General features: G+C 44.6%; 3 protein-coding genes across 7 annotated transcripts; 2 read left to right on the top strand and 1 right to left on the bottom strand.

Annotated features, from left to right (window-relative positions):
- The first annotated feature begins 50 nt into the window (after positions 1-50).
- Positions 51-6439, top strand: FLOT1 (flotillin 1). 2 transcript variants are annotated; one of them, XM_069073192.1, is made up of 13 exons: positions 51-282; positions 792-848; positions 1275-1350; positions 1437-1527; positions 1855-1998; positions 2180-2299; positions 2393-2488; positions 3022-3174; positions 4668-4849; positions 5085-5130; positions 5235-5372; positions 5746-5910; positions 6130-6439. In XM_069073192.1, exons 2-13 carry the CDS (start codon positions 806-808, stop codon positions 6136-6138), a joined length of 1263 nt encoding a protein of 420 aa, XP_068929293.1. In that variant the 5' UTR covers positions 51-282; positions 792-805; the 3' UTR covers positions 6139-6439. The 2 variants fall into 2 exon arrangements, with proteins under 2 accessions (XP_068929293.1, XP_068929294.1); XM_069073193.1 differs by having other exon boundaries at positions 51-344.
- Positions 6440-7185: 746 nt separating this feature from the next.
- TUBB (tubulin beta class I) lies at positions 7186-12503 on the bottom strand. Its single transcript, XM_069073191.1, has 4 exons — positions 12194-12503; positions 10523-10631; positions 9949-10059; positions 7186-9241 (listed from the first exon to the last, which is right to left on the bottom strand). Exons 1-4 carry the CDS (start codon positions 12248-12250, stop codon positions 8184-8186), a joined length of 1335 nt encoding a protein of 444 aa, XP_068929292.1. The 5' UTR covers positions 12251-12503; the 3' UTR covers positions 7186-8183.
- A 5865-nt stretch (positions 12504-18368) lies between these two features.
- MDC1 (mediator of DNA damage checkpoint 1) lies at positions 18369-27122 on the top strand. 4 transcript variants are annotated; one of them, XM_069073188.1, is made up of 15 exons: positions 18369-18904; positions 19592-19647; positions 19915-20053; positions 20529-20915; positions 20998-21067; positions 21279-22228; positions 22337-22402; positions 22776-23486; positions 23569-23612; positions 24709-25509; positions 25588-25710; positions 25864-26046; positions 26271-26396; positions 26545-26655; positions 26875-27122. In XM_069073188.1, the coding sequence occupies exons 3-15, from the start codon at positions 19918-19920 to the stop codon at positions 27040-27042; spliced, it is 3876 nt and encodes a 1291-aa protein (XP_068929289.1). In that variant the 5' UTR covers positions 18369-18904; positions 19592-19647; positions 19915-19917; the 3' UTR covers positions 27043-27122. The 4 variants fall into 4 exon arrangements, with proteins under 4 accessions (XP_068929289.1, XP_068929288.1, XP_068929290.1 ...); XM_069073187.1 differs by lacking the exon at positions 18369-18904 and adding an exon at positions 18939-19073; XM_069073189.1 differs by lacking the exon at positions 18369-18904 and adding an exon at positions 19082-19218.
- The last annotated feature ends 234 nt before the right edge of the window (positions 27123-27356 follow it).

The following is a 27356-nucleotide window of genomic DNA, read 5'->3' as shown; positions in this document are numbered from 1 at the left end:
AGCAGCAGCAGCAGCAGACACCGCAGCAGCGGAGGAGCGCGGGAGCTGCCGGGAAGGGGGCGGGACCTCGCGGGGGGAGGGTACGGTGGGAAGCTTGGTCAAATGCCGGGGGCGGGCTCCAGGCTCTGCGGCAACAACAGGGCGCGGTTGGCCTTGGGGAAACGACGGGGGAGGGGAGCACTGGCACAGAGGGAGCCACAGCCTGCCTGGTTGCCCCAGGGCGAGAGCAGACGCGGGCCTCTCGGTTCCTCGAGCCGCCTCCCTTCCACACCCCTAGAGGAGGTGAGGGCTAGGAAGCAGGGGACCCAGGCGACGCCTGGGGCGTAGGATACGTCCGGCGTCCGGTACGCGCGCGTGTGTGCGCGTGTGTTGGTGTTCATGTGTGTGCGTGTGTTGGTGTTCATGTGTGTGCATGTGTAGATATGTGTGTGCATCCTTGTGTGCGCGTGTTGGGGGATGGTGGTGCAATAATGGGGCTGTGGTCGAAAGGTGTGGGGCGGGGGGAGTGGTTAAATCCTAGGGATCCAGAGAGGTGCTACAGCAGTGAACTGATCTATGCAGACTGGAAAAAGATGTCAGTGAAGACGTGGGGGCGGGGGTAGTATTGGGGGGGCGCGAGTATGGGTGGTCAGGGTCAGGGGGGGAAAGGGTGAACGGGGTAAGGGCCGGGCAGAGGGGGGGGGGGGGGGGATGGGGGGGGGGGGGGGGGGGGTTGGACCGGCTGGGGTATGTAAGCTCCATCTTTTCCCTCGTTGACCCTTAAAAATCATGTCTTTCCCTTCCTATTCTAGCCCCTCCCTGAAGCATGTTTTTCACTTGTGGCCCAAATGAGGCTATGGTGGTCTCGGGTAAGTGTTATTACCTTCTTCTCCCCCTCCAGATCTTCCAAAGCAACCATAAATTTGACTACTCCCCACACTTATCACGCTGCCCCCCACAAACACATGTATATGCCTAGCTCAATTGCCTCTGCTAATAATAACTTACCCTCTAGGGTTCACAAAGCATCAGTGATTACTTGCCCCTTCTCTACCTTTGCAAATTTTATTTTTTTCCCTCTAGCTCCCTTCCCACAACTCTTGCTGCCCTACCCTTACCACAGGTCTATTTTCCATCTAATACATCATCCTTTCTTTCCACCTGCTCCTCAGTCTCCTATACATTAGCTATATCTTTCACCTTAGCTCTTCACCTCTAATTGCCTTTTGTCCTTCTTAATCCTAGGAATGCTATTCTCCCTTCCCAGTCAGATTCATTGTTCTCAATTCTTGCAGGTTTCTGCAGAAGCCCTCCTGTCATGGTGGCAGGAGGCCGGGTCTTTGTTGTACCCTGTATCCAGCAGATCAGGAGGTAGGTGAGAAGGGGATCACAGAAAGAGGAGCATTAAATTTTCTTTCCTTTCTTCTATTCCTCATAGCCCTACATTCTTTCTCCAGAATTTCTCTCAACACACTGACCCTCAATGTCAAGAGTGAGAAGGTCTATACTCGCCATGGGGTTCCCATATCAGTTACTGGCATTGCTCAGGTAAGGGTGTGAGCCCACTTATTTGAAGCTTATTATCCCATCCATCTTTGTTTCTCTGTCTCTCTCTTTCTCTCCTTCCTCTCCCTTCCCCCCTCCCCCATCTGGGTATCCTTATTTGCCCTACCCTTCTTCCTGGAAAATAAGAACTTTCTCCCAAAAGCAACCCTTGCTTCACCCTATTTTCTTAACAGGATGCTATAGACCTCTTTTCCCCTTGGAAATAAAAGATTTATAAGAAACGGTTCCTTCCTTTTCTTGATATCTCTCCTTGGAGAGGAAAGTTCTACTCCCCCCAAACTCCCCAACAAACCCTTTTTTTTCCCCTAGGTGAAGATCCAAGGTCAGAACAAGGAGATGTTGGCTGCTGCCTGTCAGATGTTCCTAGGGAAGACCGAGGGTGAAATTGCCCACATTGCACTGGAGACTTTGGAGGGCCACCAGAGGGCAATCATGGCCCACATGACAGTAGAGGTGGATTAGGAAGAGGGGACTTAGAAACTGAGGAGATGGGTCTGGGAAAGCTACATGTAGGTGGGTTCTGAAGAAATGAGGAGATGAGACCTGGTAGAAAAGAACTAGGGCCTGGGGATAAAAAAAATGGTGGGGCAGAGATTTTAAATCACTTTTTGTGTCCCGTGTCTCTGGACTCCAGGAGATCTATAAGGATCGCCAGAAATTTTCAGAGCAAGTGTTCAAAGTAGCTTCCTCTGACCTTGTCAACATGGGCATCAGTGTTGTGAGCTATACCCTGAAGGATATTCATGATGACCAGGTGAACCAAAAGTCCAGCCATCACCCCCCCCTTCTCTCCTAGCAAGAGAATTTAGGCACCCAGGATCTGTTACCCCCTGCCTCTTCCCCACAGGATTATCTGCACTCCTTGGGGAAGGCTCGAACAGCTCAGGTCCAGAAAGACGCGCGCATTGGGGAAGCTGAGGCCAAAAGAGATGCTGGGATCCAGGTAAGAGGGACAGGGAGAGATTGGGTTCAGTCAGTTAGTGAACATTTACCATATGTGAGGGAGATAGCGTGATATCACAGAACAAGCACTCAGCTTGAAATCAGAAAATCTGCATTGGTCCTTGGCTTTGACACTTGCTCGCTATGTGAACTTAGATAAATTACTTTATTTCTCTGGATCTCAATGTCCTCATCTGTAAAATGGTGGTGGTAGTGGAAGTTTAGACTCTGTGACCTCTAATGTCCCTACCAATTCTAAGATATTTTGTGCTCAGTTCTGGGGAATGGAGGTAAGTGGGTAGAATTTGTTTGAAGGGGAAGAGGCTGGTAGGAAGCCAGAGTAAGGACCTGGGGAAGATTTGAATATGTTTCTGACATGTTATCACTTTTCAAAGGATCTAGACCTGGAAATGACCTAAGAGATTTTCCAGATGAGGAAATTGAGACTCGAGGAGGTTGTGACTTACTCTAGGCCATACAGGAAATATCATTCCACCACCTCTCTTATCTTGATATTAACTTCTGCCCCAACAGGAGGCAAAAGCAAAACAGCAGAAGGTATCTGCTCAGTATGTGAGTGAGATAGAGATGGCCAAGGCGCAGAGGGATTACGAGCTGAAGAAGGCTGTTTATGACATTGAAGTCAACACCCGACGTGCACAGGCTGATCTGGCCTACCAGCTGCAGGTCAGAGGCACCATGCCAGACTTCAGTGTTAGACCTCTAACCCCTGACTCCCTCATTCTGATTCTTACTCTCCTATTGTCTTTTTTTTTTTTTGTTTGGACATCTTTATTTTTAACACCATCTCTGATCTCCGAAGTCTGACCTGCTTTCCCTATCTTTTCCATAATACTAAAAGTATCAGAAAGATATAGGTTAAGAGGGAGAGATAAACAAAGGCCTTAACCTTGAAGGATATAGAGGAGGGGAAATGACACAAGTGTTTGGTTTTTTTTGTTTTGTTGGGGGTTTTTTAACATAATTTTTTTTAAATTGAACTTTAGCTACAATAGACACTACTCCCTCCCCTCCAAAAAATTCACTTTCCTAAAACAGTTAAACAAAGTTTTTAATATAATGATTGTGGCTAATGATACCAGATTTCAAACTATGCCCAATTCTGGCATTCTGCACATAATTAATTCTTGAAGCTTGAAAAAGCTAAGTTTAAGACCCATAAAAAAAGAACTTGACAGGAAGTAGTAAATTAGTAAACCTATAGAATGTCATAGGCCAACAGGTAGTATGGGCTGAAAACATACCATTTCCAAAAAGTTCAGATGAGTTCTCTCATTTAACAATTAACATTTATTAAGTGCTTATTGTGTACTAACCAGTGTACTGAGAGAAGTGGTACAAAGTTTAGAAAGAAACAGTTTCTGGCTTAGTGGAACTTAGTTGCAAGGATTAAGGATAAGCTATCATTAGGGAGAGTTGCTGAACAAAAGGCTTTGTGAGGACTGAAAGTTGTCATTATCAATAAGGTATTAGGAAAGACTTTGGAGGAGGTAGCATTCATTTAGGTTTTAAAGACTGACTAGGCAAAAATGGGGGAGTATTCTAGGTGTGTGAAACAGACAAGGAAACAGGATAGTGCAGTCTGTTTATCAGAATAACAGGGCGGGGAAGGGGGGACAGATGGAGGGGTATGTGTGCAAAAAAAACCCTTTAAATGGAGCATAATGTCTAAAATAAGTTTGGCACCAGGTGTAGGGAGCCTTGAATTCCAGACAAAGAAGTTTCAACTTTATTAGAGGACTACTCAAGATCTTTGAGCTTAGTGGTATGATTGGGTCTATAAAAGGAAAATCAATCTGAAGGGTAATTTGGAGTGTGGAGAATGGAAGCAGGAAGACCCATTAGAAGGTAACACTAGACTACTACAATGGTAATATTGTGGATAATAGTCCAAATGGAGTATTAATGGAGTTAGGAATGTTTTTAGGAAAAGTCCTAAACAGTTGAGGTTGACCTAGGCAAGGACAATGTAAGGCCCTTCCTATATACCATATCTATAATATCCTTAATAACCAAAGAACATAGAGGGTTAGGTGGAATGACTCTAACCGTATTTGACTATTATGTTTAACCCTAACCATCATACTCTTATTCTTGGTATCTGAACACTAGCTGTCTGGACTCACTGTTATCTGATTTCTGGTCCCTGATTCACCCAGGTAGCAAAGACAAAGCAGCATATAGAAGAGCAGAAGGTGCAAGTGCAGGTGGTGGAGAGGACCCAGCAGGTGGCATTGCAGGAACAAGAGATAACTCGTCGAGAGAAGGAGCTGGAAGCCCGAGTGAAGAAGCCCTCAGAGGCTGAGCGATACCGCTTAGAAAGACTAGCTGAGGCAGAGAGGTAAGGGGGCCACCACATCCTCACTGTGAGGTGGACAACTAGGCCTGGCAGCTAGCTCCTCTGCAGCCTTGTTGCCCTAGGGGAAAACTTGTTCTTTTATGCCCTGGTTGCCTTGTTAATAAAAACTCTGATCATTTCTAGCATTAGAGAGCCTTCTCCAGGAACTCTTCCCTCTCTCCCTAGAGGCAAAAGCAAACACCCTCTCCCCACAGCTTTTTCCCCTTTTCCTTCTCAGGTCCCAGCTGATTATGCAAGCAGAGGCTGAAGCTGAGTCCATTCGGGTCAGTCAAGGGATAGGGATAGGGAAAGAATGGATCAACTAGGAGTCTTGTCCCCAGCACCAGTCTTCCCTTTTGTCCCCAAATAAAATCTCATGTCTCCACAGATCCGTGGGGAAGCAGAAGCATATGCTATAGGGGTCCGGGCTCGAGCAGAGGCTGAGCAGATGGCAAAGAAGGCAGAAGCCTTCCAGTTGTACCAGGAAGCTGCCCAGCTGGACATGTTGCTAGAGAAACTGCCCCAGGTTTGGGTTTGGGCTTGGGCAGTGATTCCTAGGAGAGGAGTTTAGTGGAAAATAGAAGGGAAAGTAATGAGTGGATGCTAGGAGCCCAAGGCAAGGGATTGGAATGGTGAGATGGGGAAGATTGGCCAAAACTAGGTATAAAACCAGAAAATGGAGAAATTGGATCAAGAAGCAGATTAACAGAACCAACATTTATTAAGTGCTTATTGGATACAGGACCAGGGTTTAATAGAGCACGATGAGAGCTAGTAAGAATGAATGATTTTGGGTGGGGGGGGAGGGTAGATTGAGAATTCAAGTTAGAGATTGAATTCTTGGAGTTAAGGCCTCAAGGAATAAGGACTACTGATCTGGTTTTTCTTTTTCCATCTAGGTGGCAGAGGAGATCAGTGGTCCTCTAAGTTCTGCCAAAAAGATCACATTGATATCTAGTGGGGGAGGTACACTGGGGGCTGCCAAGGTAACTGGGGAAGTATTGGACATCCTAAGCCACCTGCCAGATTGTGTGGAGAAGCTCACAGGTGTCAGCATTTCCCAGGTGAGAAGCCTGCAGTGGGACTGTATGGGGTACCTATCCATAGGCGATCTGGGTTCTAGTATAAACCTTGTGATTGTGTGACACTGCTTCTTCCCTAAAGTCCTCCAGTGTCTTTCTGCAATGAGTCTCTATACTCTTTATTTGGGACTGAAGATACAGGTTTTTTTGGACCAACAAGCCTGGGTCTTGGCTAAATACTTCCTTTTTCTCTTTCTTCAGGTAAATTAGAACAAGCCAGTTTTTGGAGCAACAACAAAGGGAGGGTATGGATTAAATGCCTATTCCCTCATGCACCAGTCAACCCTTATGTGAAATTTTCCTGAATGGAGCCCTGGTTTCTTTTGCAATGGCCCTACTTCCTTCCATATGGGGGTCCTTCAGACCTTCCTGCTCATTTGCCTGTGCCTTGTGAGGGGCTGCTCCCAATTCCCAACCCCACACTGGCAGGAACTATGCTATCCCAAGCTGGTGACCACCTACCCCCAGTACACACTTGTTTAGCCATATAATTAAATGATTGTCTGCCTGAGTTCTGGCCTTTTCCCCCTAGTTTTTCTTTAACTAGTTTAGTTATGGAAGGGAGGTAAAGGTGAACACAGGTTTCATCAAATCCCAGGATACTGGTTCTCTTCTCCTCAAGCTGAAGAATAACTTTAGAATAAATATTCGATTCCAGAAACTTGAGGATGAAAATATAGAAAGAACTAAGAGAGGGACTGCTTGGACTTTTTAGGTGGCATAATGGAGAACCAGTTCTACTTACCTTGGTGCCTCTTTCAAGAAACAGACCTTGGGGGGTAGCTAGGTGGTGCAGTGAATAGAGCATGGGCCTTGGAGTTAGGAGGCCCTGGATTCAAATGTGGCCTTAGACACTTAACACTTACTAGCTGTGTGACCTTGGGCAAGTCACTTAACCCCAATTGCCCTGCCTTCCCCCCTCCAAAAAGCAGCAAAAAAAGGAGAAAGAAACAGACCTTGGTATTGATATGGCATTTCTAGTTTTTCTGAGTAACCACTGCCTTAAGTCTACTTCTGGCAAATTGTTCTCAATGTTCCATCAGATTTGCCCCATTCCCACTCCAATTTAAAGTCCAGCCTTGTTTTATAAAATAAGGGAAGACATTTATATTGGAAGTGTCCATAAACAAAAATCGGACAACTACTGATCTGAAGGGCATTTAAGGGAGAACAGAACTCTTAAGTCCAACTCCAAATCTTGTATCCCCTCCTCCCATTCCCCCTCCAAGAATCAACCAGACACTTGAGCTTTTGCAATTTTTTTCCTCATTTCCTGTTTATTTTTGGGTTTGGGAGCGTCGTCTTTTCAATATGAAAAAAAGCAGCAAGTTCAACACAAAACAGAAATCTAGGAAGTGGGAAGGGGGAAGAGCCCAAGATAGAAACTGTAGAAGTGGAAAGGATGAGAGAAAATGAAAGGTTTGATTATGGGAAGGGAAGTGTCCTGTTGCCCCTACTCCCTTCTTTTGGAGGGAATTGATTTGGCGGGGAGTGGAAGAAAATTGAAATCCTCCCCAAATGAGAGACTTGATCTGGAATTTGGGGAGTTGAAGTAGTTCTCACTTCTCAAACTGGGGAAGGGTGGGTGGGTCCCAAAATGAGGGGAAGATAATGAGCTGAGGGGGGAAGCCCACTTGGCAGAGTGAGGCACAGACCCCTCCAAAGAAAAACAAACACTTAGGAGAGAAACTAAAACTGGGAGGAATAATACTGTCAACACCTCCCCCAGAGCTGGGGTAGAGAGATATAAAGGGGAAGGGGCACCTGAAGATAGTAATATGACAAGTTGGGGAATATGGAGATGGTAGTTATACTAGAAAGCCTGGCTCCCCCAATAGACTTTTATGGAATGGAACATTCCATTTCCTCCCTTCCCCCCAAACACCCACCAAGAGAACTCTCTCCAGTAGGAATATGACATTTTGGTCCCCTTCTTCATCAATGGAAGCCAAAGAGTCGTGGACCTTTCCTCTTGGTCCCCACTTTAGTTCAGGGCACTTAGTGGGCACAAAGACCCCTAAATTGAGGCTCTGGGTTGGAGACATTCTGCTTCTTGGAGAGAAATCTGGGAGTGGGGAAGAAAGTATTGAGGTGATAGGTCATAAAAGGAAAGAAAAACAGAGGACAGAGAGCTCAGCACCCACAAAGGAGAGAAAAAAGAGGATGGAGGCCAAAAATGCAAACCTTAGGGGAAAAGGGTGATGGGGGAAAATGTTGGAAGAATTGAGAAGACTTGAGGTGGTAGGTTATCTCCCTCAGGCCTCCTCCTCTGCCTCCTCACCGAAATCCTCCTCCTCTTCAGCAGTGGCATCCTGGTATTGTTGGTACTCAGAAACGAGATCATTCATGTTGCTCTCGGCTTCGGTGAACTCCATCTCGTCCATCCCTTCCCCTGTGTACCAGTGGAGGAAGGCCTTCCGGCGGAACATGGCAGTGAACTGCTCTGAGATGCGCTTGAAGAGCTCCTGGATGGCAGTGCTGTTGCCAATGAAGGTGACAGCCATCTTGAGCCCACGGGGTGGGATATCACAGACAGCGGTCTTGACATTGTTGGGGATCCACTCAACGAAGTAGCTACTATTTTTGTTTTGTACATTGAGCATTTGTTCATCCACCTCTTTCATGGACATCCGACCACGGAAAACAGCAGCAACGGTGAGATATCGCCCATGACGAGGGTCACATGCTGCCATCATATTCTTGGCATCAAAGACTTGCTGGGTGAGCTCAGGCACGGTTAGGGCACGGTACTGCTGGCTCCCACGGCTGGTGAGGGGGGCAAAGCCAGGCATGAAGAAGTGGAGTCGAGGGAAAGGGACCATGTTTACGGCCAATTTGCGTAGGTCAGCATTAAGCTGGCCAGGAAATCGAAGGCAGGTGGTGACACCACTCATGGTAGCAGAGACTAGATGGTTAAGGTCACCATAGGTTGGCGTGGTCAGCTTGAGGGTTCGGAAGCAGATATCATAGAGTGCTTCATTATCAATGCAGTAGGTTTCATCTGTGTTTTCTACTAACTGGTGGACAGATAGTGTGGCATTGTAGGGCTCAACCACGGTATCTGAGACCTTGGGTGATGGAACCACACTAAAGGTATTCATGATGCGGTCAGGGTACTCTTCTCGGATCTTGCTAATGAGCAGGGTGCCCATCCCTGAGCCTGTGCCACCACCAAGTGAGTGGGTCAGCTGGAAGCCTTGCAGGCAATCACAGCTCTCTGCCTCCTTTCGCACCACATCCAAGACTGAATCCACCAGCTCTGCCCCCTCGGTGTAGTGGCCTTTGGCCCAATTGTTGCCTGCCCCGGACTGGCCTGGAATTGGGGGTGGGAGGCAGGGGAAATCAGGAGGGATGCTGTGATATCCCATACTACTACCAACCCTTTTCCCTATCACCTAAAGAACCACCTATGCCTTAGAACAGAGGTGTCAACCATGCCCAGATTAAAATGTAATTGAGAACTAAATAAAAAATTCACCGTAACAGATAAAATCAACATGTGGTTTTCTAAGTTAATATGCAGCCAACAAGGATTCATAATTTAGTGGCCCCCCCTCTTTCCGAGTTTGACACCACTGCCTTAGAAGATCCTCTTTCCTAATGTTCAACCCCTCCATCATTCCCCTTATTCTATCTCCATCCATGTCACCCCTACTTTTCTAGAACTCTTCTGGTCACAACCTACATTGAGCCTGTTTCCCAAATTTGAAGTTCCTAATTCCCTTCCCCCATCATTCTACACTGATAATAAGCTCCCCCTAAAGACTCAATTATCTGAAAATACCTGTATGTTGTTTTGCCTCTATCTCAAATTCACTTCAACAAGACCCTAGCCTATCTAGAGGATTTAACCAATACCCATTCTTAATGAAGAACCTTCAAACCCAAGAGTGATAATTATTTGGGAATTTACTTGGAGTAATGGTCAATAAGGAAATGGTCTCTTCCCCACCTACTCTCTCAGTGGCAAGGCTAGCACCTCTCTACCTGTAAAAAAAAAAAAAAATCACTTCAACTCACCAAAGACAAAGTTGTCTGGTCTGAATATCTGGCCAAAAGGTCCAGAACGAACAGAGTCCATGGTTCCAGGCTCAAGATCAACCAATATGGCCCGGGGAACATATTTGCCACCTGTAGGAGAAAGTGCAGAATAAATGTAGGTTGGAGAAAGAAAGAGAGGGTCCTCGGGATCCCTTAATACGTGGCCCTCCAGAGGAGCAGCTAGGTGGTGCAGTGAGTAAAGCGCTGGCACCGGAGTCAGGAGGTCCCGAGTTCGGTTCTGGCCTCAGACACTTAACACCCTCACAAAAAAACTAGCCTTGTAACCTTGGGCAAGTAACTTAACCCCAATTGCCCTCCAAAAGGAAAAAAAAAAGTGGCCCTCCCTCTGCCATTCTAGTTTTTACCACCAGGGGGCAGTCGAGAACTAGTCCAGGATTGCCCAGTGGAGGAAAGGGGTGCGTGTGTGCGTCTAAAGGGGAAGGGGAAAATGATCAAAGCCTCTTGAAGTGAAGAAAGGGTCTCCCAAGGGCAAATGGTCTCCCCCTGTTTCAGAAAGCAGAATAGAAAGGAGGGTTCTCTTTCAGCCCCTCACCAGTGGCCTCATTGTAGTAGACAGAGATCCGGTCCAACTGCAGATCGCTGTCCCCATGGTAGGTGCCGGTGGGGTCGATGCCATGTTCATCACTGATCACTTCCCAGAACTAGGCAGACAGACGAGTAAGAGAAATCGATTAAAAATTCTCCTCCCTCACTCTCACGATAAGCTCTCAATCTCCAAACTCTCTGCTCAATTTAGGAGTCATATTTTTTCCCCCTAAAAAACCCAGGGGATTCCCTCCCTTCCCCCCCCCCCCTTCCTGGAACAGATGGGACAGCACAGGAAGCTTGTTACAGGATTATCCTGCCCTATAAATGCATGAGATAATAGGGCTGAAGGAGACCGACTCATTCCAGGTAATCCAGGAGGAGGGTAGAAGCCAGATGCCTGGGTCGCTGCTAGGGAAGATAAATGTCACTTTAGCCCTCCCTTTTTCCCCCCATCAGGCAACGCCCCTCCGGATGCGCACAAAGAAAAAGGCACCGCAGCTGCTACCCACCCAACCCGCAGAATTCACTATACAGCGAGCCTGTGGGTGGTGAGAGAAGGCAAGGGGGAAAAAGATGGACAATGGGACCCAAGGGTGGGGCTCTTTTCCTCTATCCAGCATGGCCCTGGAGCGCAAGAGTTCTTGCCCCGCCCCGCCTGGGCTCCGCCCTTTTGCCACAACGTAGCAAACTCTCCTTCCCACTTCCTTTCAACCCCCATCCGTTACACAGTATCTTTGCACTGGGGGCAGGGAGAAGGAATCCTTTTGCCCTAAAAAATGTGTTTTTTTGCTACAGTTTCCATTTTTTTTTCCCATTATGTATTGAAATCGCTTCCCTTGTCACCCATTTTTTAACTCTTTGTCCTCGTGGAACTATCCACGCGGAACACCCGACAACGCGCGGGAATTCGCACCCCACCCCACCCCCGCCCCCGCCCTTAAAGGGAGGGCTTTCAAAGAGGGAAGGGGAAAAAAGAGCCCCCCCCCCCCACCCTTCCTCCTCACAAAAGAGAAGGAGAAAACTTAGGAAAATTCCACATTTCATATTTTTCTTGGGGGGGAAGGTTCGACGACGAGTTCCCTTCACACCCCATCTGCCTATTTCATTCCCTTTTTTTTCCAGCTCAGTGCACAATGCAGCTTCTCACCTTCCCATTAGGATTAGGGCAAGAGTCACAGTTTGGGGCGGGGGAAGACAGAGGGAGGCAGAGATGCACATGGGACTGCACTGGCCTCGCTTTGTCTCGCGCGTTTCCGTTCATCCATCTCCGACACAAAAGTCGCTTTGAGATCCCTTTTACACATTCCCTCAACCCAGCCCCAAAACCCAAAGGGGAAAGAGACACACCTTCCAGTCCATCCACTCAACACTTAAATCACTTTTTGGTCCCTTTTTCTTAATTGATAGAAAGGACCAGGTTGCGACACGCCAAAAAAAGTAATCCAGGTAAGAGAATTAAAAAAAAAGCCTACAGATTTCTTTAATGAAAATTCCCGCCGCAAAGAAATGCTTGGATTATTTATTTATTTGTAGGTTTGTGCTGCTTTGGGCAGGGAGGGGGAGCTAGCGACAGTCCCGCCACTACTTTTTTTTTTTTCAGGAAATTTTTAAAATTTTCGTTCCTTTAAAAAAAATCATTGGAGGTGAACAGAATATGTAAAATCAAAATCCTTACCTTTGCACCGATCTGATTGCCACACTGGCCAGCCTGGATATGTACGATTTCCCTCATGGTTAGAATTTACTTTTTGCTTGTCTCGAGTTATGCGCAGGGAGGAAAGAATGATATATTAATATATATATTTTTTCTCCTTTCCGCTGAACGATCTCTTTATCAATAGAAGGTTCCCCGGGAGGTTGGAGCTGCTAGTTCAGAACACAGCTACACAAACGTTCTGAGAGGGAGAAAGAAGGAAGGTGGGAGGGGAGGCGAGGGAGGAGAAGCAGGGAGGGGCGCGCTTGCGCTGCGTGGCCTGAGAGGAGGGAAGGATGAAGAGGTAGGCGCCAGCTATATCGTAGACAAAGCCCCTCTAAAGAAGCACTGATTGGTCCATACCACGCAAGTGTCTGGTACCCATTGGCCGCTCCTCAGAGGACCTAGCGCGATCTTCACTGGGAAATGTAGTTCTCTATTGTTGTCCACGCTGCAAGATGAAAAAGGGAGGAGTGGGGTGGTGTTGGATTTTATTTTTATAAAGAATAAAAAAATTAGGCATGGCTTTTCACTCTCTTGAGTCGTTTTTTTTTTTTTAGTTAAACATTAGAAGAGACTAGGATTTAGGTCTGTAGTAAGTGAAAAGTCTATGGACCCAAGGTAATGATGTGGTTTCAGGGTTGGTATGTCCTGGGACTTCCTGCTGCGGCATTCCTAGGACTGGCCTTATAAGCTCAGAGAAATGTAGGGAGAGCCAAGTGTGAGCTTGAGATAGACAGTTATAAGACTCATTGGTCTTCCCAGGACTCAGATGTCTAGCCTCCCCTACCCCGAAGTTCCAAATCTTCTGCGCTCTTCAACTCCATCCTCTTTTGCCTCAGTTATCTGCATCACCCACGCATCTCAGTCATCCACCTCTTTTTGCTCTCACTGGATAGTCACAGTGGATGGAGTAATGGTTTTTGCTCGGTGTGTGATTTCCTTAGGCAATTTTGGATAAGGGTATTTTAAAATACCCTGAGAGAAAATTACATAGAGACATTTCAGGACACAGATGGATCTGTCTAAAAAAAATGACTGGAAGGGACATTCATACTGAATTTGTGAAAAAAAAAAAAACCTGAGTCTTGGGAAGTCAGATATCTGGGTCCCTGAGGTATGTTCTTTTGAATAGAATTGTGGGGATTGGTACAGTGAAGTCTGAGTTGACATAAGGAGAGCAAATGGCTGAGGGGTTCGATACAAGTATATTTTCATGGCACTTTTATCCTGCCTCCCCAGACAAGGACCCTTAAGTAGTACCAATGGATTTATGGGAGGTAGATGTTTCTACATACCATTCAAATCAATGTCCCTAATGTATGGTGGATGTCACAGCAACATGGTCAAATAGATTACCAAGGTAATCACCATAGGCACCTGAGCTGGAGATGAGGACCATTAGAAGGAAGAAAGATTGGGTTTGGGGACAGAGGGAAGAAGAAATGAGGTTAGTTCAAACTAGGATATTTCTCAGGGTCTCTAATTTCACTGTCATTTTTACATGGAACATAGCACGGAGAGATATAATTTTGTTTTAGAGTGATGCCATAAAATAGTAACCAGGATTTGCAAAATACTTTAAGGTTTTCATAGCAATATATGTATATATGTGTAATATACACATTTGATTCTCACAGCAACCTTGTGTGGTAGGTGCTATATTTATCCTCATTTTACAGATGGTAGAAGTTAAAATGACTTAGACTTCAAACTCAGATCTTCTTACCTCTGAGTCCAGCACTCTATCCATTATCCTATTGTCCTAGTAGGAGAAAGTTATATCATATTATCAGTGATGAGATTTGTCCCAGGAGTAAGTGATGGCATCATTTCCTTATTGGAAATTAGTGAACTGGGACTACAGGTTACATATGCCATTGCTTTGTTTAGTATAATATTTTATCTTTGAATAATAATAATACAAAGAATAGTAAGTCATATATACATGTGTGTGTGTGTGTGTATGTTATTCTGAAGGTAGGTAATTCAGGTTTTATGCCCATTTAAGGGACTGGAATTGGACCAGTGGTTTAATTTGTGTAGCGAATTTCCTCCATCAGTAAAGATCTATACTTCTCTGCAACTTACAGTTTTAAGAGAAATGCCTGGGACACTGAGCAGTTAAGTCAGGCCAGCACAACCTGTCCTGAGCCATTTAAAGCCCACAGACTGATTGCAGCATGCCAAAGGATTGGGGGAGGGGGAAGAAGGGGAGGCCAAAAAATATAGAGGAAAACATCCTTTGTATGTAGAGGAAATCCTTGGGCTTGAGTTAAATGATTTTATAAAAGTTTATAAGATCTGCATTCCCTATTCTATTTTAAAAGATGTTTAATTGTGTTTTGTTTTTTACACATGATCACTTCTCAATAATCCTTCTTAGTGTAATATTATTCCATTACATTTGTATGCCACTGTTTTTTTCAGTGACTCTCCAATCGTTAAATTACTATTAAAATTACAAGCATTTATTTTCTGTTACTCCCATTCCCCACCACCACAATTGAAAAAAGGAAGAAAAAAATCTTTGTAACAAATATGAATAGTCAAATAAAACAAATTCCTACATTGACAATGTTTTAATATGTACATCTTATTCTGCATATTTGGTCTATTCTGGGTAATATTCTTCATCAACAGTCTTCTGGAATCATAATTGGTCATTGTGTTGGTCAGAATTCTTAGGTATTTCCAATATATTTATTTTTACACTGTTGTTATGGTACAGATTGTTCTCCTGGTTCTGCTCATTTCACTTAACATCAGTTGATAAAAGTCTTCTCTGGAACTGTCCATTTTATAATTTCTTACAGTACAATAGTATTCCATTATATTTGCATACCAAAATTTGTTTAGCCATTCCCCTAGTTGATAGGTACCACTTTTCCAATTTTTTGCTACCACAGAAAAATCCGTTACAAATGTTTTTGTTCATATCATTTCTTTTCCCCTTTTTTTGATTTGTGAGGCTAGATCAAATTGTGTGTACAAGTAACTTTTTTGGGGCATATTTCCAAATTGCTTTCCACTGGACCAATTAAAATAAAAACCCACAAATGATGGCATATATCTGTTTTCCTTGAGCTCCTACAACATGTGCCATTTTCCTTTTTTATCAACTTTCACAATCTGATTAATGGTTTATAAGGTAGAACCTCAGAGCTGTTTTAATTTACATTTCTCTAATTATTGGTGATTTGGAACATTTAAAAAATATGGCTATTTATAACTTGAATTTCTTCCTGTGAGAATTCCCTGCTCATATCCTTTGATCATTTATCATTTGGGGAATAACTTTAATTCTCCCAATCAATGCCTTATATATCTGGAAAACGAGACCATTACTGGAGAAACTTACTGCAAAGATTTTCTTTCCATTAACTATCTCTCTGTTAAGCTTAACTACATGGGTTTTGTTTGTGCAAAACTTTTAATTTTATGTAATCAAAATTGTCCATTTTATCTTATGTGATCCTTTTGATCACAGACTCTTCCCCTTTCTAGATAAGAAAGGTAATGTCTTCCTTTCTCCTTCATTTTTTATGTCATCTTTTAAATCTAAGTCATATACCATTTGGATATCATCTTGGCAATTGATGTGAGGTGTTAGCCTAAACCAGACTGCTTTCCAGTTTTCCCAACAGTTTTTGTCAAACAGTGAGTCTTTAGCTCTGTAGCTAGGGTCATTTGACAGTATAGCCACCCTGGTGAAGTCCCTCCTCACTTCAGACCTAGACCTATAGCCTGCTAATTGGTCTCCCTGCCTTTTCGCATTCCAATCTCTCCTTCATTCAGCAGTCAAATTGATATTCCTAAAAGGTAGGTCTGACCATTTCACCTCTCTAGTCAATAAACTCCACTGGCTCCCTAATACCTCCAAGATCAAATATAAAATCTGTTTGGTTTTTAAAGCCCTTTGTAACTTGGCCTCTTCCTCCCTTTCTGGTTTTCTTACACTTTGTTCCTTTCCACATACTCTGCAATCCTGTGTTCTTTCTTACTGTTCTTTCAAGACATTCCATCTCCTGACTCTAGGCATTTTCATTGCCTCTTTCCCGTGCCTAAAATGCTCTCACTCCTCACTGCTACCTCATAGCTTCCCCAGCTTCTTTCATATTTCAGTTAAAGTTCCACCTTCTACAAGAACTCTTTCCTAGTCCTCCATTCTCTTCGTTCTTTCCCTTTGAGGTTATGCCCAGTTTGTTATGTATTTGGCAATGTTTATACACAATTGTTTACATGTTATTTCCCTCCTTCCACCATTAATTTGTGAGCTTCTTAAGAGCGAAGCCTAGTTTTGTTTGTTGCCTTTTTTGGATCCCCAGGGCTGAGCACAATGTCTGGCATATAGTAAACATGTAATTAATAAATACTAGTCGATGGGGGAAAACATTTTACAGCAAGTTTCTCTGATAAAGGCCTCACTTCCCAAATATGTAGGGAACTGAAGCAAATTTATAAAAATAAGAGACATTCCCTGGTTGCAAAATGGTCAAAGAATATGAACAGGCAGTTTTCAGAAGAAATCAAAGCTATCAATAGTCACATAAAAAAATTATCTAAAGCATTATTGATTAGAGAAATGCAAATTAAAACAGCTCTGAGATACCACCTCATACCTGTCAGATCGATACATGACAAAAAAGGAAAATGACATACTGGAGGGGATGTGGAAAAATTGGGACACTAATGCATTGTAGGTGGCATTAAGAACTAGTCCAACCATTGTGGAGAACAATTTGGAACTACATCCAAAGTTCTATAAAACTATATGTATCCTTTGACCCAGCCATACCACTACTAGATCTTATTGGAAAGAGATAAAAGAAAAGGGTCTATTTTTATATGTAAAAAGGATCTATTTGTATATTAACATTTGCAGCAGCTCTTTTTGTGGTAACAAATATTTGGAAATCAAAGGGGTATTCATCAATTGAGAAATGACTGAACAAGTTGTGTTATATGATTGTAATGGAATACTATTGTGCTATAAGAAATGATGAAGGGGATGGTTTCACAAAAACCTAGGAGACTTATATGAACTGATACAAAATGAAGTGAGAAGAACCTGGAGAACATTGTCCACAGTAAGGATGATCAACTGTGAAAGATGGCTATTGTGATCAAGACAATAACTCAAGACAATCCCAAAGGACCCAGATAAAAAAATTCTATCCATCTCCAGAGAGAGTACTAATTAATTCTGAATGCAGATTGAAGCATACTTTAAAAAAAGACTTTATTTTTATTGTTTTGTTTTCTTTTGCAACATGATTTCATATACATAATAGATATCAAATTGCTTGACTTCTAAAGGATGAGGGAGGAATGGGAGGAAGAGAAGGAATTTGGAACTCAAAAATTTTTAAAATGATTGTTAAATTCTTTTTTACATAGAATTGAGAAATACTTAACAAAATATAAATAATTGTTAAAAATAAATAAATGCTAGTTGACTGACTTGGGTTTGTTAAACATTAAGGCAGCTACTAGACTGTTGGCTTTTATATGTTATGTACCTATTCAATCTGTTCTATTTTTTAACCAAGTAAATTTAATGATTATTATTTTGTAGTATAGCCTGAGCTCCCTTTCTTCCCACTTTTTCATTATTTCCCTCAAGATTCTTGAAACTTTGTTTCTCTAGATGAATTTTTTCACTTATTTCTATCTTTATAAAGTAATTTATTTGGTAACGATCAATATAGCACTGACTGAGTACATTTAAATCATTGCCATTTTTTATTATATTGCTTTGCCTATCCATAAAAAACATTTCTCCAATTATTTGGATGTCTATTTTCATAAAATGTTTTATATTCACATAGTACCTGTATTTTGTACATTTTGTGGTTTTTAAAATGGACTAAACAGAAATGTTCACGTGGATTTATAACCTGCAACTTTGCTCAAGTTATATACATTTTTAGCATCCATTTTGCTTTTAGTTTTTACTTCCTTCTCAAAAAGTGCTCAGAATATTTGGCAAAAATGAGGTCCTTTCTGCCTTTGATGTCCTTGGAGTATTTTACAGTGCTTGACATCTCACTGTCCTTCTAGTATTGACTGCTATCCTATTTGCTGGATCTGAGGTGAAACCTTTTTTTTAAATTTTAATTATTATTAATGGTAATACTGTTTTACATACTTGTGATAATTCCCTACTATTATTGTGTACATAAAACTTGCCGTACTGTTGTAAAGATTTTTTTCCCAAAAAACCTATAGCTTCTCACATCAACTACACTTATTTCGTTCTTGCAAAAAAAAAAAACTGTTCAATTTTATGTATCGAAATCATTTATTTTCTCTTTCGTAATCTCACATAACCCACATCTGGTTATGCATTCTCCCCTTAAAAACAGTCATCTTATCCATCCTATTTCTCATGAGTCAGCAGAGGCCATATCTGGGAGGACCCAAGAATGGGTGTTCTGGTCCCTTCTGACGTAATGATGGGCGTTTTCCATTCTTTCTAGGCAGTCGCAGTGAGCCCGCGCCGAACTCCATGGTTACAATACGGCTACTGCGCGGGAGCAGCCGCGGTGGTCGGAGGTTAACCTTCGAATCCTAGCGCTTAAGGCCAATCTGAGAGTGCCGTTGGAGGCGCGCGAGGCGGCCACACCTCTACCGTCAACCGGAGCCAATGTGAAAGCGAGGCACTTGTAGCGGCCTCTTCCCCAAGTGTAGGTAAGAGGCGCTTTGCCTGGACTTGTCCCAACTCCACACGATAGGCTCGACCAATCATTGTGCGAATCGCCTTTGACGGACGGTAGAGGCAGCCAATCAGAGAGTCGGCGCTCGTGGTCGCCTCACTCTTTGCTTGTTAGTGTGGCGCGCGCGCGCGGACCCGAATCCTGTGAGTTCGGGGGCTCTCCAACTACCCTCTTAACTGGGCGCCATTTTGGATCCCCTCTTTTGAGGAAGGCATAGAGGCCATTTGGGTCTGGGAGGGAGCCGTTCGGCCGTTTGTTCCTGGGATTCCTGGAGCCCGACTTTGATGGGTATAGGTCCGAGGGCCCTGGGCCTCGCTGTAGGATATCGGGGAATCCGATGGTTTGGGTCACTCAGTGATCGACCTGAGAATTAGGGGTCTGGGTGATGAGCAGCCTGGTGTACTTGAGGACGGGAGACCTTAATTTACTTGGACTCGGTCGACGCCGAGACGCGGTCCAGGGAGGAGGTGTGGCTCCGGTGGGCGGGTGACAGCCCTGGGTTCCACCCCCCACTCCACCCCCATCCTTCCCCCTTGGGCCCCGCTGAGTGAGGTCAGGGGTCAATTCCAGCATCTCAGGATTTGTGTTGCCCCCTCTTTTTTTAAGAGGTGAAAGGGGTATTAAAGATTGATCTTAGCTCAAGCCTCTTGTTTTTTTATAGATGAGGAAATTTAAGACCCAGAGAACTTAATTGATTTGATCAAGGTCACACAGGTTGTAAGTAGCAGAGCCATTGGATTCCCTTCCCCCCACCCCTCCTCCTACACGTATCTCTAATGTTGCCTTGGCCTAGATCTCCGCATGAGGAAAGCCTTGTACCGTGCTCTTCCCAAACCTTTGTTTGATGTGTTTTCCCAGATGCTCCATTACCACCCTGGCCTCTCTCCCCACCCCCCACTTGCTCTTCCGTCTAGTGCTAGATTATTGAGTGTCTGACCAGCTGATGGTGTTAGTGTGTTTTCCTCTCCCCTTCCCCCATCCCAGATAATGGAGGACACACAATTGGTGGACTGGGAGGCCCAGGAGGAGGAGCCTGAGGATTCTAATGGCTCTCCTCCACCTTTCGGTTTGGAGCCCGTAGGGCGGCTGCACCTGTTCAGCAGTGTTCGAGGACCTGAGAAAGGTCAGAGGGTATTGGGTACTAAAGGAAGGAGGGGGTGGTGTGCAGCCTTTATTTTTATGATTGATAGAAGGCAAAAGAGAAAGTGGTCCTGTTCATGTGGCAAGGGAGATGTAGAGGGAAAATTGCTTCTGGTTTAATCTGATCTCTTACAGGATAACTCATAGCTAACCTAAATGCATTTAGGGAATATTTCCTTTGGTGATGCCTTAGGAAAAATCAGTAGGAGGTAAATTGGAGTAATGATCTCCAATGGGCTGTGTGTTTCCAGTGCTTCTGTCTCTATCCCTTCCTTCCCCATCCATTGTGAATCCTGTATCTTTCCTATAGAAAATCCTATAGATTTTCTTCTTATTTCTTTTCCTAGAGAAAATATAAATGGATGATGAGGGAAATCAAAAAGAAAGTTCACTGAAGAGCAGGAATGGGGCAAATCTCTGGATTTAGAAGTAATACCTCATCAAATTTTTGCCCCCAGATTTCCTGCTATACCCTGGGAAGAATGTGGTTGGCAGAATACCTGGCTGTACTGTGGCTCTGCCTTTTCCGTCCATCTCCAAACAGCATGCAATAATCGAGATTCCAGCTCAAGGCAGGGCACCTATCCTTCGAGACTGTGGGAGCCTCAATCATACACGCCTTCTGAGACCTCCCAAGCTCCTAAGCCCTGGGGTAGGCCACCAGTTGAGAGACCAAGACTTAGTACTCTTTGCTGACCTGCCTTGCCAATATCACCATCTGGGTGCCCCCCCGCTTCATGGCCCCCGAGGGGCTCTAAGTGTGGAAGAAACACCTAGGGTTCCAGGAATGGGGGGACCTCGATTCCAGGGGACCTTATTGGCTGAAGATTCAGAGGAGGAAGGAGGTAAATTTGAGGTATCAGGAAGTGGTGGGAAGGGAGAAGAGCCTGGGGAATATGAAATTATGAAGTCCATTGTTTCCACCAGATTCTCCTTTGGACGGGAGTGTCAAGGTACCTGTCCCATACTCCCCTTCCGAAACTGTAGTACCAGAGAGGTGAGTACTTAGGAGCCAGACAACTGAATTTGTAAAGGGAAGTTTACCTGAGGGAAGCTTCAGGAAGGGAGAACCAAGGGCATAATAACTAGGCCCTTAATAATAGTTGTTAGTCAGGGTGGGAAGGGAAGAGAACTGGCAACTAGAGTTTTGGGTGTCCTTTCTTTCGATATGAATTCCAAGTTCTCTATCTTTCCTCTTTTCCCATCAGTGATGTAGAGGGAGCTTCACCAGGCACCAAGGGCCCTGTACTGCCTCTTACTTTCATTCTGGATAGTGACACAGATGAAGATCCTCCCCCAGCAGAGCCCTCTTTAGCTACCAGGAGAGGCTCTACTGTAGATAAGGAGTGGAGTAGGACTGGTGAAGAGAACCACCCCTCAGCTGTGCAGAGGGACAGTGATACAGATGTGGAAAGAAATGAGGGCATCATGGCAGTACTGTCTGAGGCACATCTGAAGGAGAACTTACCCACTGACAGGGACAGTGACACAGATGATGATGAGGGCAGTCTCCAAAGGACCTTAGTTGTGACACCTTTGGCAGGAATTCAGCCTTCTTCCTTGGAAGATAGTGGTACAGACTTGGAAGAGGAAGGTCTTTCAGCAAGACCAGCTAAAGCAGACTTGGAAATGTGCCAGCCTCATATGGGTGATAGTGATACAGATATAGAAGAGGACTCTATCCCAGCAGCGCCACCTGTAGTCCGTCTGGGGAAAGATCAGGTACCCATAGGTGGGACAAACAATGTAGATATTAAAAAGGAGGGGGCCCCAACAGATCTCTCCACAGTACATCTTGAGAAGGACCAGCAACCCGTTGGTGGGGATGGGGACAGTGATACAGATGCAGATGACAATGGACCTCTGACAGATATGAAGAAGAGCCAACTTCCTGCTGAAGAGAACAGTGGGTTACAATGGACCCCAGATGGTAATCAACTAGAAAGGAACACTAAGAAAGTTGAGACCCAGGGTAGGATACCTATAACTAAACAGGAGCAGCACCTATCTCCCTTCCCAAGGGTCAGCTCAGGCATGGTAGAGACAAGTACTCTAGAGAAGACAGCTCAAGTAATTTTGGAAGGAACCCAGAATTATATAGAAGGGGATAGTGAACCAGATGTGGAAGGTACTGAAGATTTTCAGAACAAGAGTGATGGTGAGTGTCAGTGTCTTCTTCCCTCAGTATCCAACCTTCTATAGTAAACAGTAAAGCAAAATTGACTGGCTACTCCTGAGCCTAGTATCCTTTTCTACTCCTTTCCAGATACTTCAGACCTGGATTTACAAGATACTCAGTGCTTTGTAGAAGGACTGAATCAGAACCATAGAGGTGAGACCCACACTGGAATTAAATACCTGGGTTTCTAATGGGAATAAGAGCTCTGTTATACTGTCCCTAAGGGGGAATAAGACTTGGAGTGAGAAGTGCCCCAGGGTTGGGGGTAGAGCTGTTGAGGCAGAAGCCTAGATCCAGACTAGATGTTAAGGCTCTCTTTCTTGTACAATGAGTAGTAGGAGCTCTCTTGTTCACCCTAGGATTATGTCTATACTCATAACTTCTAATCCCCATGTATTTGAGTCTCCCCAAATCTACAACCATTTCCCCACCCCACTTTGTCTCTTGTTTTACTCAAGTCTAAAAACTTGGTTATATTTTGATTCTGTAACACCTCTCAGTCTCTTTTTCTCCCTACATGGTTCAGATGAGCCGTGGGAAATCTTGGCCACACAGCCATTCTGCTCGGAAACATCAGAGGCATCAGGAACTCAGTCTGTCAACTCTTACGTTGCAGCTCATGTAGCTTGCCCCTCCCCACCTAAGACAGCCTCAGACTTACAGCCTGGTATCCTAGAAAAAACAGAGCCCTCAAAGAGTCAAGGCTCAGAGAATCCAAACACAGACATCCAGGGACAAACTATTGAGAGTGACATGGAGAACCAGGTGATAGAAATAGAGACACCTAGAATAACACCAGAGAGAAAAATGGGAAAAGGGACCTTTAAGAGAAAGACATTGGCAAATAAGGCAAAGAGATCCAAGAGAAAAAGAGTGAGTCCAGTGGTACAAACAGAGATACCAGGAGGACAGAGATGTGCAACAAGTAGAGGTGTGCAGAATGTTATGACAGAAAAAGACTTCAAAAGCTGTGGAGAAACAAAGGCAGTAGAGAGGCAAACCCCTGAGAAAGACATATGTGAGAGACAAGCACCAGAAAGAAAAACCAGGAGTCTGATGGTAGAAGTAAAGGTACCCAGAGAAATGCTGGAAAGAGAAGCAGAAGGACAGCTGTCAGAAGATTATGACCAGGACGTCCAGAATCCAGCTCCAGTACCTAAATCTAAAACTGAGGAAGGGGACCTTCAGGAATTAGCCTCAAACCCCCAAATCCTCAGTGATAGCAGATATCAGAGAGGTGAGTGACAGAGGAAATCTTTATTTTGGCCCCTGTGAAGTTCCCAAGAATTCAGCTGAACTTATTTTCTCTTCTTGCTTAGGCCTTGATGGTAGCAAAAGTTTGCCTGTTGAGGAAGTGCCAATGGTAAGAGCTATTGCTCTTTTCTCCCTACATCTGCTTTCTTATCTGCCACTCATTTCTACAAAATCTTTTATTCTGCCCCACCCTGAGTTCCTGATGTTCTGTATAGTCCTTTTCCTCATGTCAAACTGTTCACTGTTATTTCTGACATTCACATTCTTCTACCTTCTCTTCTGCCCCCATTATCTAATTTCCAGCTAGCTGTCTCATTTTCACAGTGTTGTTATTTATAGCTCTCTGTTTTCCTAAATCTGTCTCAGTAAATCAGGGGCTTTCTTCCTACTTTAATTTCTCTCCTTGCCTTTGCTCATCCTTCAGTACTACTTCTTTTTTGTAGAGCCTTTTGCTGGATACTGTAGGGGTGAGACACAAGAAGGTCCAGAAAAAGGAATGAATGAGTAAAGCATTAAGTGCTACATGCAGAGTGCTGAGCTAAAACTAGGGCTATAAATAAAAAAGACAGGGCCTGTTATTAAGGAACTTCCATTCTGATGGGGAGAGATAGCATATATAGAAGGTTTCAGCTGCAAGTTTCCTCTTTAATGTAATTTCCACTGATAAAATAGTGGTTTCTGATGTCAAACCATCTCATACCAGACTGGAAGCATTGCTGTTCCTAAGGCTCTTGGGTTCAAGGTTCTGGGCTATCTGCATCAGAATCTGAGGGTAGATGACAAGTCAAAGTAGTGGTAGTGGTTTTGACTTGCCTAGAACATGCTGCTTCCTAACTCTTTCAAGGGGTGTCTTGTTGCTTCAGCTAGGCTAGCTTGCCTGTCCTGTGGGTGGTAGTTTGTAGTTGGTGGCAATATCTAGCCTTGTCCACTAAAGTTGACTTTCCCAGACAGTGGCTATGAGGACTAGACCATAAGCTGGACCAATGTTTTGGAGGGTGCTGCTACACAGATGGTCAATAGTTGTTGCTGATGGTAATGAGGAAGGTGGATCCCTTCTGTATAAGAGTTTTTGGTAGTTCTCTCCTTTGATGAATTGCCAGTTTGATGGGGAAAAGAATACAAAGAAGCAAATGCAAATTAATATAGTGTAAATTTGAATATGTTAATCTTATGTTTCCCTTGATCACTATCCAATTTATCTGCAGGGTGACCAGGATTCCTCAAATGTACCTCTTGTAGCATCTAAAGTTCCAGTTCCTGAAGTCCCAGCCCCTTCTTCAACTCCCAGAATCACCCGGAGCCAAAATCGGAGAACTTCAAAACCACTCCATTCTTCCTCTCCAGCTTCCCAGGAATCACCTGTTTTGGGGACAGCACGAAGCAAGAGGCAGGGGATTCTCCTGGCCCCAAATATTGAGCCTCTCCTCCCTCAGAATGCTAGACACAAATCAGAGTCTTCTTTTCAGAGCCAGAGCCATAAACCTTCCAGTCCCTCCTCTGCACCAGCTGCCCCTGTGGCCCCTGAGCTCCACTCTTCTTCCACCCCTAAAGACTTTCCTGTAGTCCCTGAAACCTGCCATCAGACTCGTCAAAGCAGGAAACGGGGGACCACCAGAACTTGTGGGTCTACCACAGTTGTACCAGTCCTTCCTGATCACACCCCTTCCATTCCAAAAGAGAGATCTGAAACCCCTGTGCCCCCACCCAGGGCTCTCCGAAGTCAGAGAGCAAGAGTGGGAGACACTTCTGAGTCACTCACAGCTACTCCAGAGCCCTCCTATTCTCTGACACCTGAGGTACCTGCCCCTAGAGCTACCAGGAGCCAGAGGGTAGGGGCAATAGGTATGCCTGTCTTCACCCCAGAGGCCCAGCCTAAGCTCCCAAGCCAAAAGCGGCCTCTAGCTACCAAGGAACCATCTCCAAGCCCCAAGCAATCCCGGAGAGGTAGGTCTCAGAGACAAGAATCCAGCAAAGAAGAGGAAGATGAGAAGCCAGTGGAAGCTGAGGTAAGGAATTGGGATAGGAATTCGTTCAGGAGGGTAAGATCACACTTAAGAACTCATTAGGATCTTTCTTTCCCCCAGACTACAGTGAAGACCCCTGTGGGGGTTGCAGAACTAGCAGTTCAGGCAAAGGAAGAAGTCAAAGGAACACCTACCCGGAGCTTAAGGCGAGCTAGACTCTCCCGAGAGCCAAGAGTTCCCAAGGTATGGAGAGAAATTGGAAGAAAAGGCATAGGGTTGTGGGAAGTAGTAGTAAAGAATCCTTTAGAAAGGTGGAAGATACAGGACCTTAAAAGGAGTCAGCAGGGAGGTATAGGCTTGCTGGGTTTCATTGAATGATGACTTCTTTTCCTACAGGTTCTCTTCACAGGTGTGGTAGATGCACGAGGAGAGCAGGCTGTGCTGGCACTGGGTGGAAGTCTGGCCGGTTCGGTGGCAGAAGCCTCACACTTGGTGACAGATCGAGTTAGACGTACAGTCAAATTCCTTTGTGCCCTGGGCCGGGGGATACCCATTCTGTCCCTGGAATGGTTGCACCAGGTAAGAGAATAGGAGGGATCCAGAACATTAACAAATACAAATGGCCAAAGATAAAATTACCGACAGAAATTTATGTACACAGAGATATAAATTGAAAGAAAAAATGGGAAGGAGGTATGGTTCCAAGAAGAAAAAGGATGGATTTGGGGTAAGGGCTAAGGGGTAGTAGATGGGCAGAAGAGTCCTGACAAAGAGTTGGACTGACTCCCACTCCCTGACTCCAGTCCCGAAAGGCTGGCCGATTCTTGCCACCTGATGAATTTGTGGTGAATGATCCTGAGCAGGAGAAGAACTTTGGTTTCAGCCTTCGAGAGGCACTGAGCCGTGCTCAGGAGCGAGGCTTGCTAGAGGTAAGTGAGACCCTGGTCACACACTTTCCTATAGGTATGTCCATTTCCCATTCCCACCCCACTGCCTTCCCCTAAGGTTTTTCTGCAGTGTCTCTAGAGGTCTCATTATTTCCCTAACCAATGCTCAGCAGACCTCTTTTTCCCTCAGGGCTATGAGATATATGTGACTCCTGGAGTGCAGCCCCCACCCCCCCAAATGGGAGAGATCATCACATGCTGTGGGGGTACTGCACTTTCTAGCATGCCTCGGGCCTATAAGGTATGAATTAAAACTAGGGAGGGTAGGGGCTTGCAGTAGGAAAGCCAAGAGGATGTTAGTAAGGGGAAGCAAATAGGAGAGCTGGAAGGAGTCAAAGGATGGGAGGATTGAGGAAGGGAAGGTATGGTGAGAGGATGTAGGGAGTTTTATACTAGTCATAACATGCACTTCTATTCTGAATCAATTTCTTTCTCTCTTTGTTCTCATCTCTGTCCTTAGCCCCAGAGACTAGTGATATCATGTCCTCAGGACCTTTCAAGATGCTCTGCTGCTGTTCGGGCTAAGCTGCCCCTCCTTTCACCAGAGTTCCTGCTCACTGGAGTGCTGAGACAAGAAGCCCAGATAGAAGCATTCCTCCTCTCCACCTCAGACTCTTTACCTTCCTAATGCTTTTAGCTCTTCTCCTACCCCCACCATGCTGCCTACTGTTTAATACACATAAAATAAAAGAAAATAAGAAGAAAAAATGTGTTTCATAAACGACTGGCATGATGTAAAGACTTTGGAGATGGGGGAGGTAACATACCGTGTTTCCCCGATAATAAGACACTCTTATTATTTTTTTTGGACAGAAAAACACCAGAGGGCTTATTTTCAGGGGAGGGCTTATTTTAATGAACATTGACAGCAATTTTAATAAACAGGTAAATGTGAACAAAAAAATGTACCTTTATTCAATAAGCAAATCACTGGGGAAGAAC

This window comes from Petaurus breviceps, unplaced genomic scaffold, assembly GCF_028583685.1.
Source record: "Petaurus breviceps papuanus isolate PSGF00001 unplaced genomic scaffold, PetGlider_PUasm1.0 90865, whole genome shotgun sequence".
NCBI classification, from domain to species: domain Eukaryota; kingdom Metazoa; phylum Chordata; class Mammalia; order Diprotodontia; family Petauridae; genus Petaurus; species Petaurus breviceps.
The sequence above is the reverse complement of the archived record's forward strand: the minus strand, read 5'-3'. Positions and strand labels throughout refer to the sequence as shown.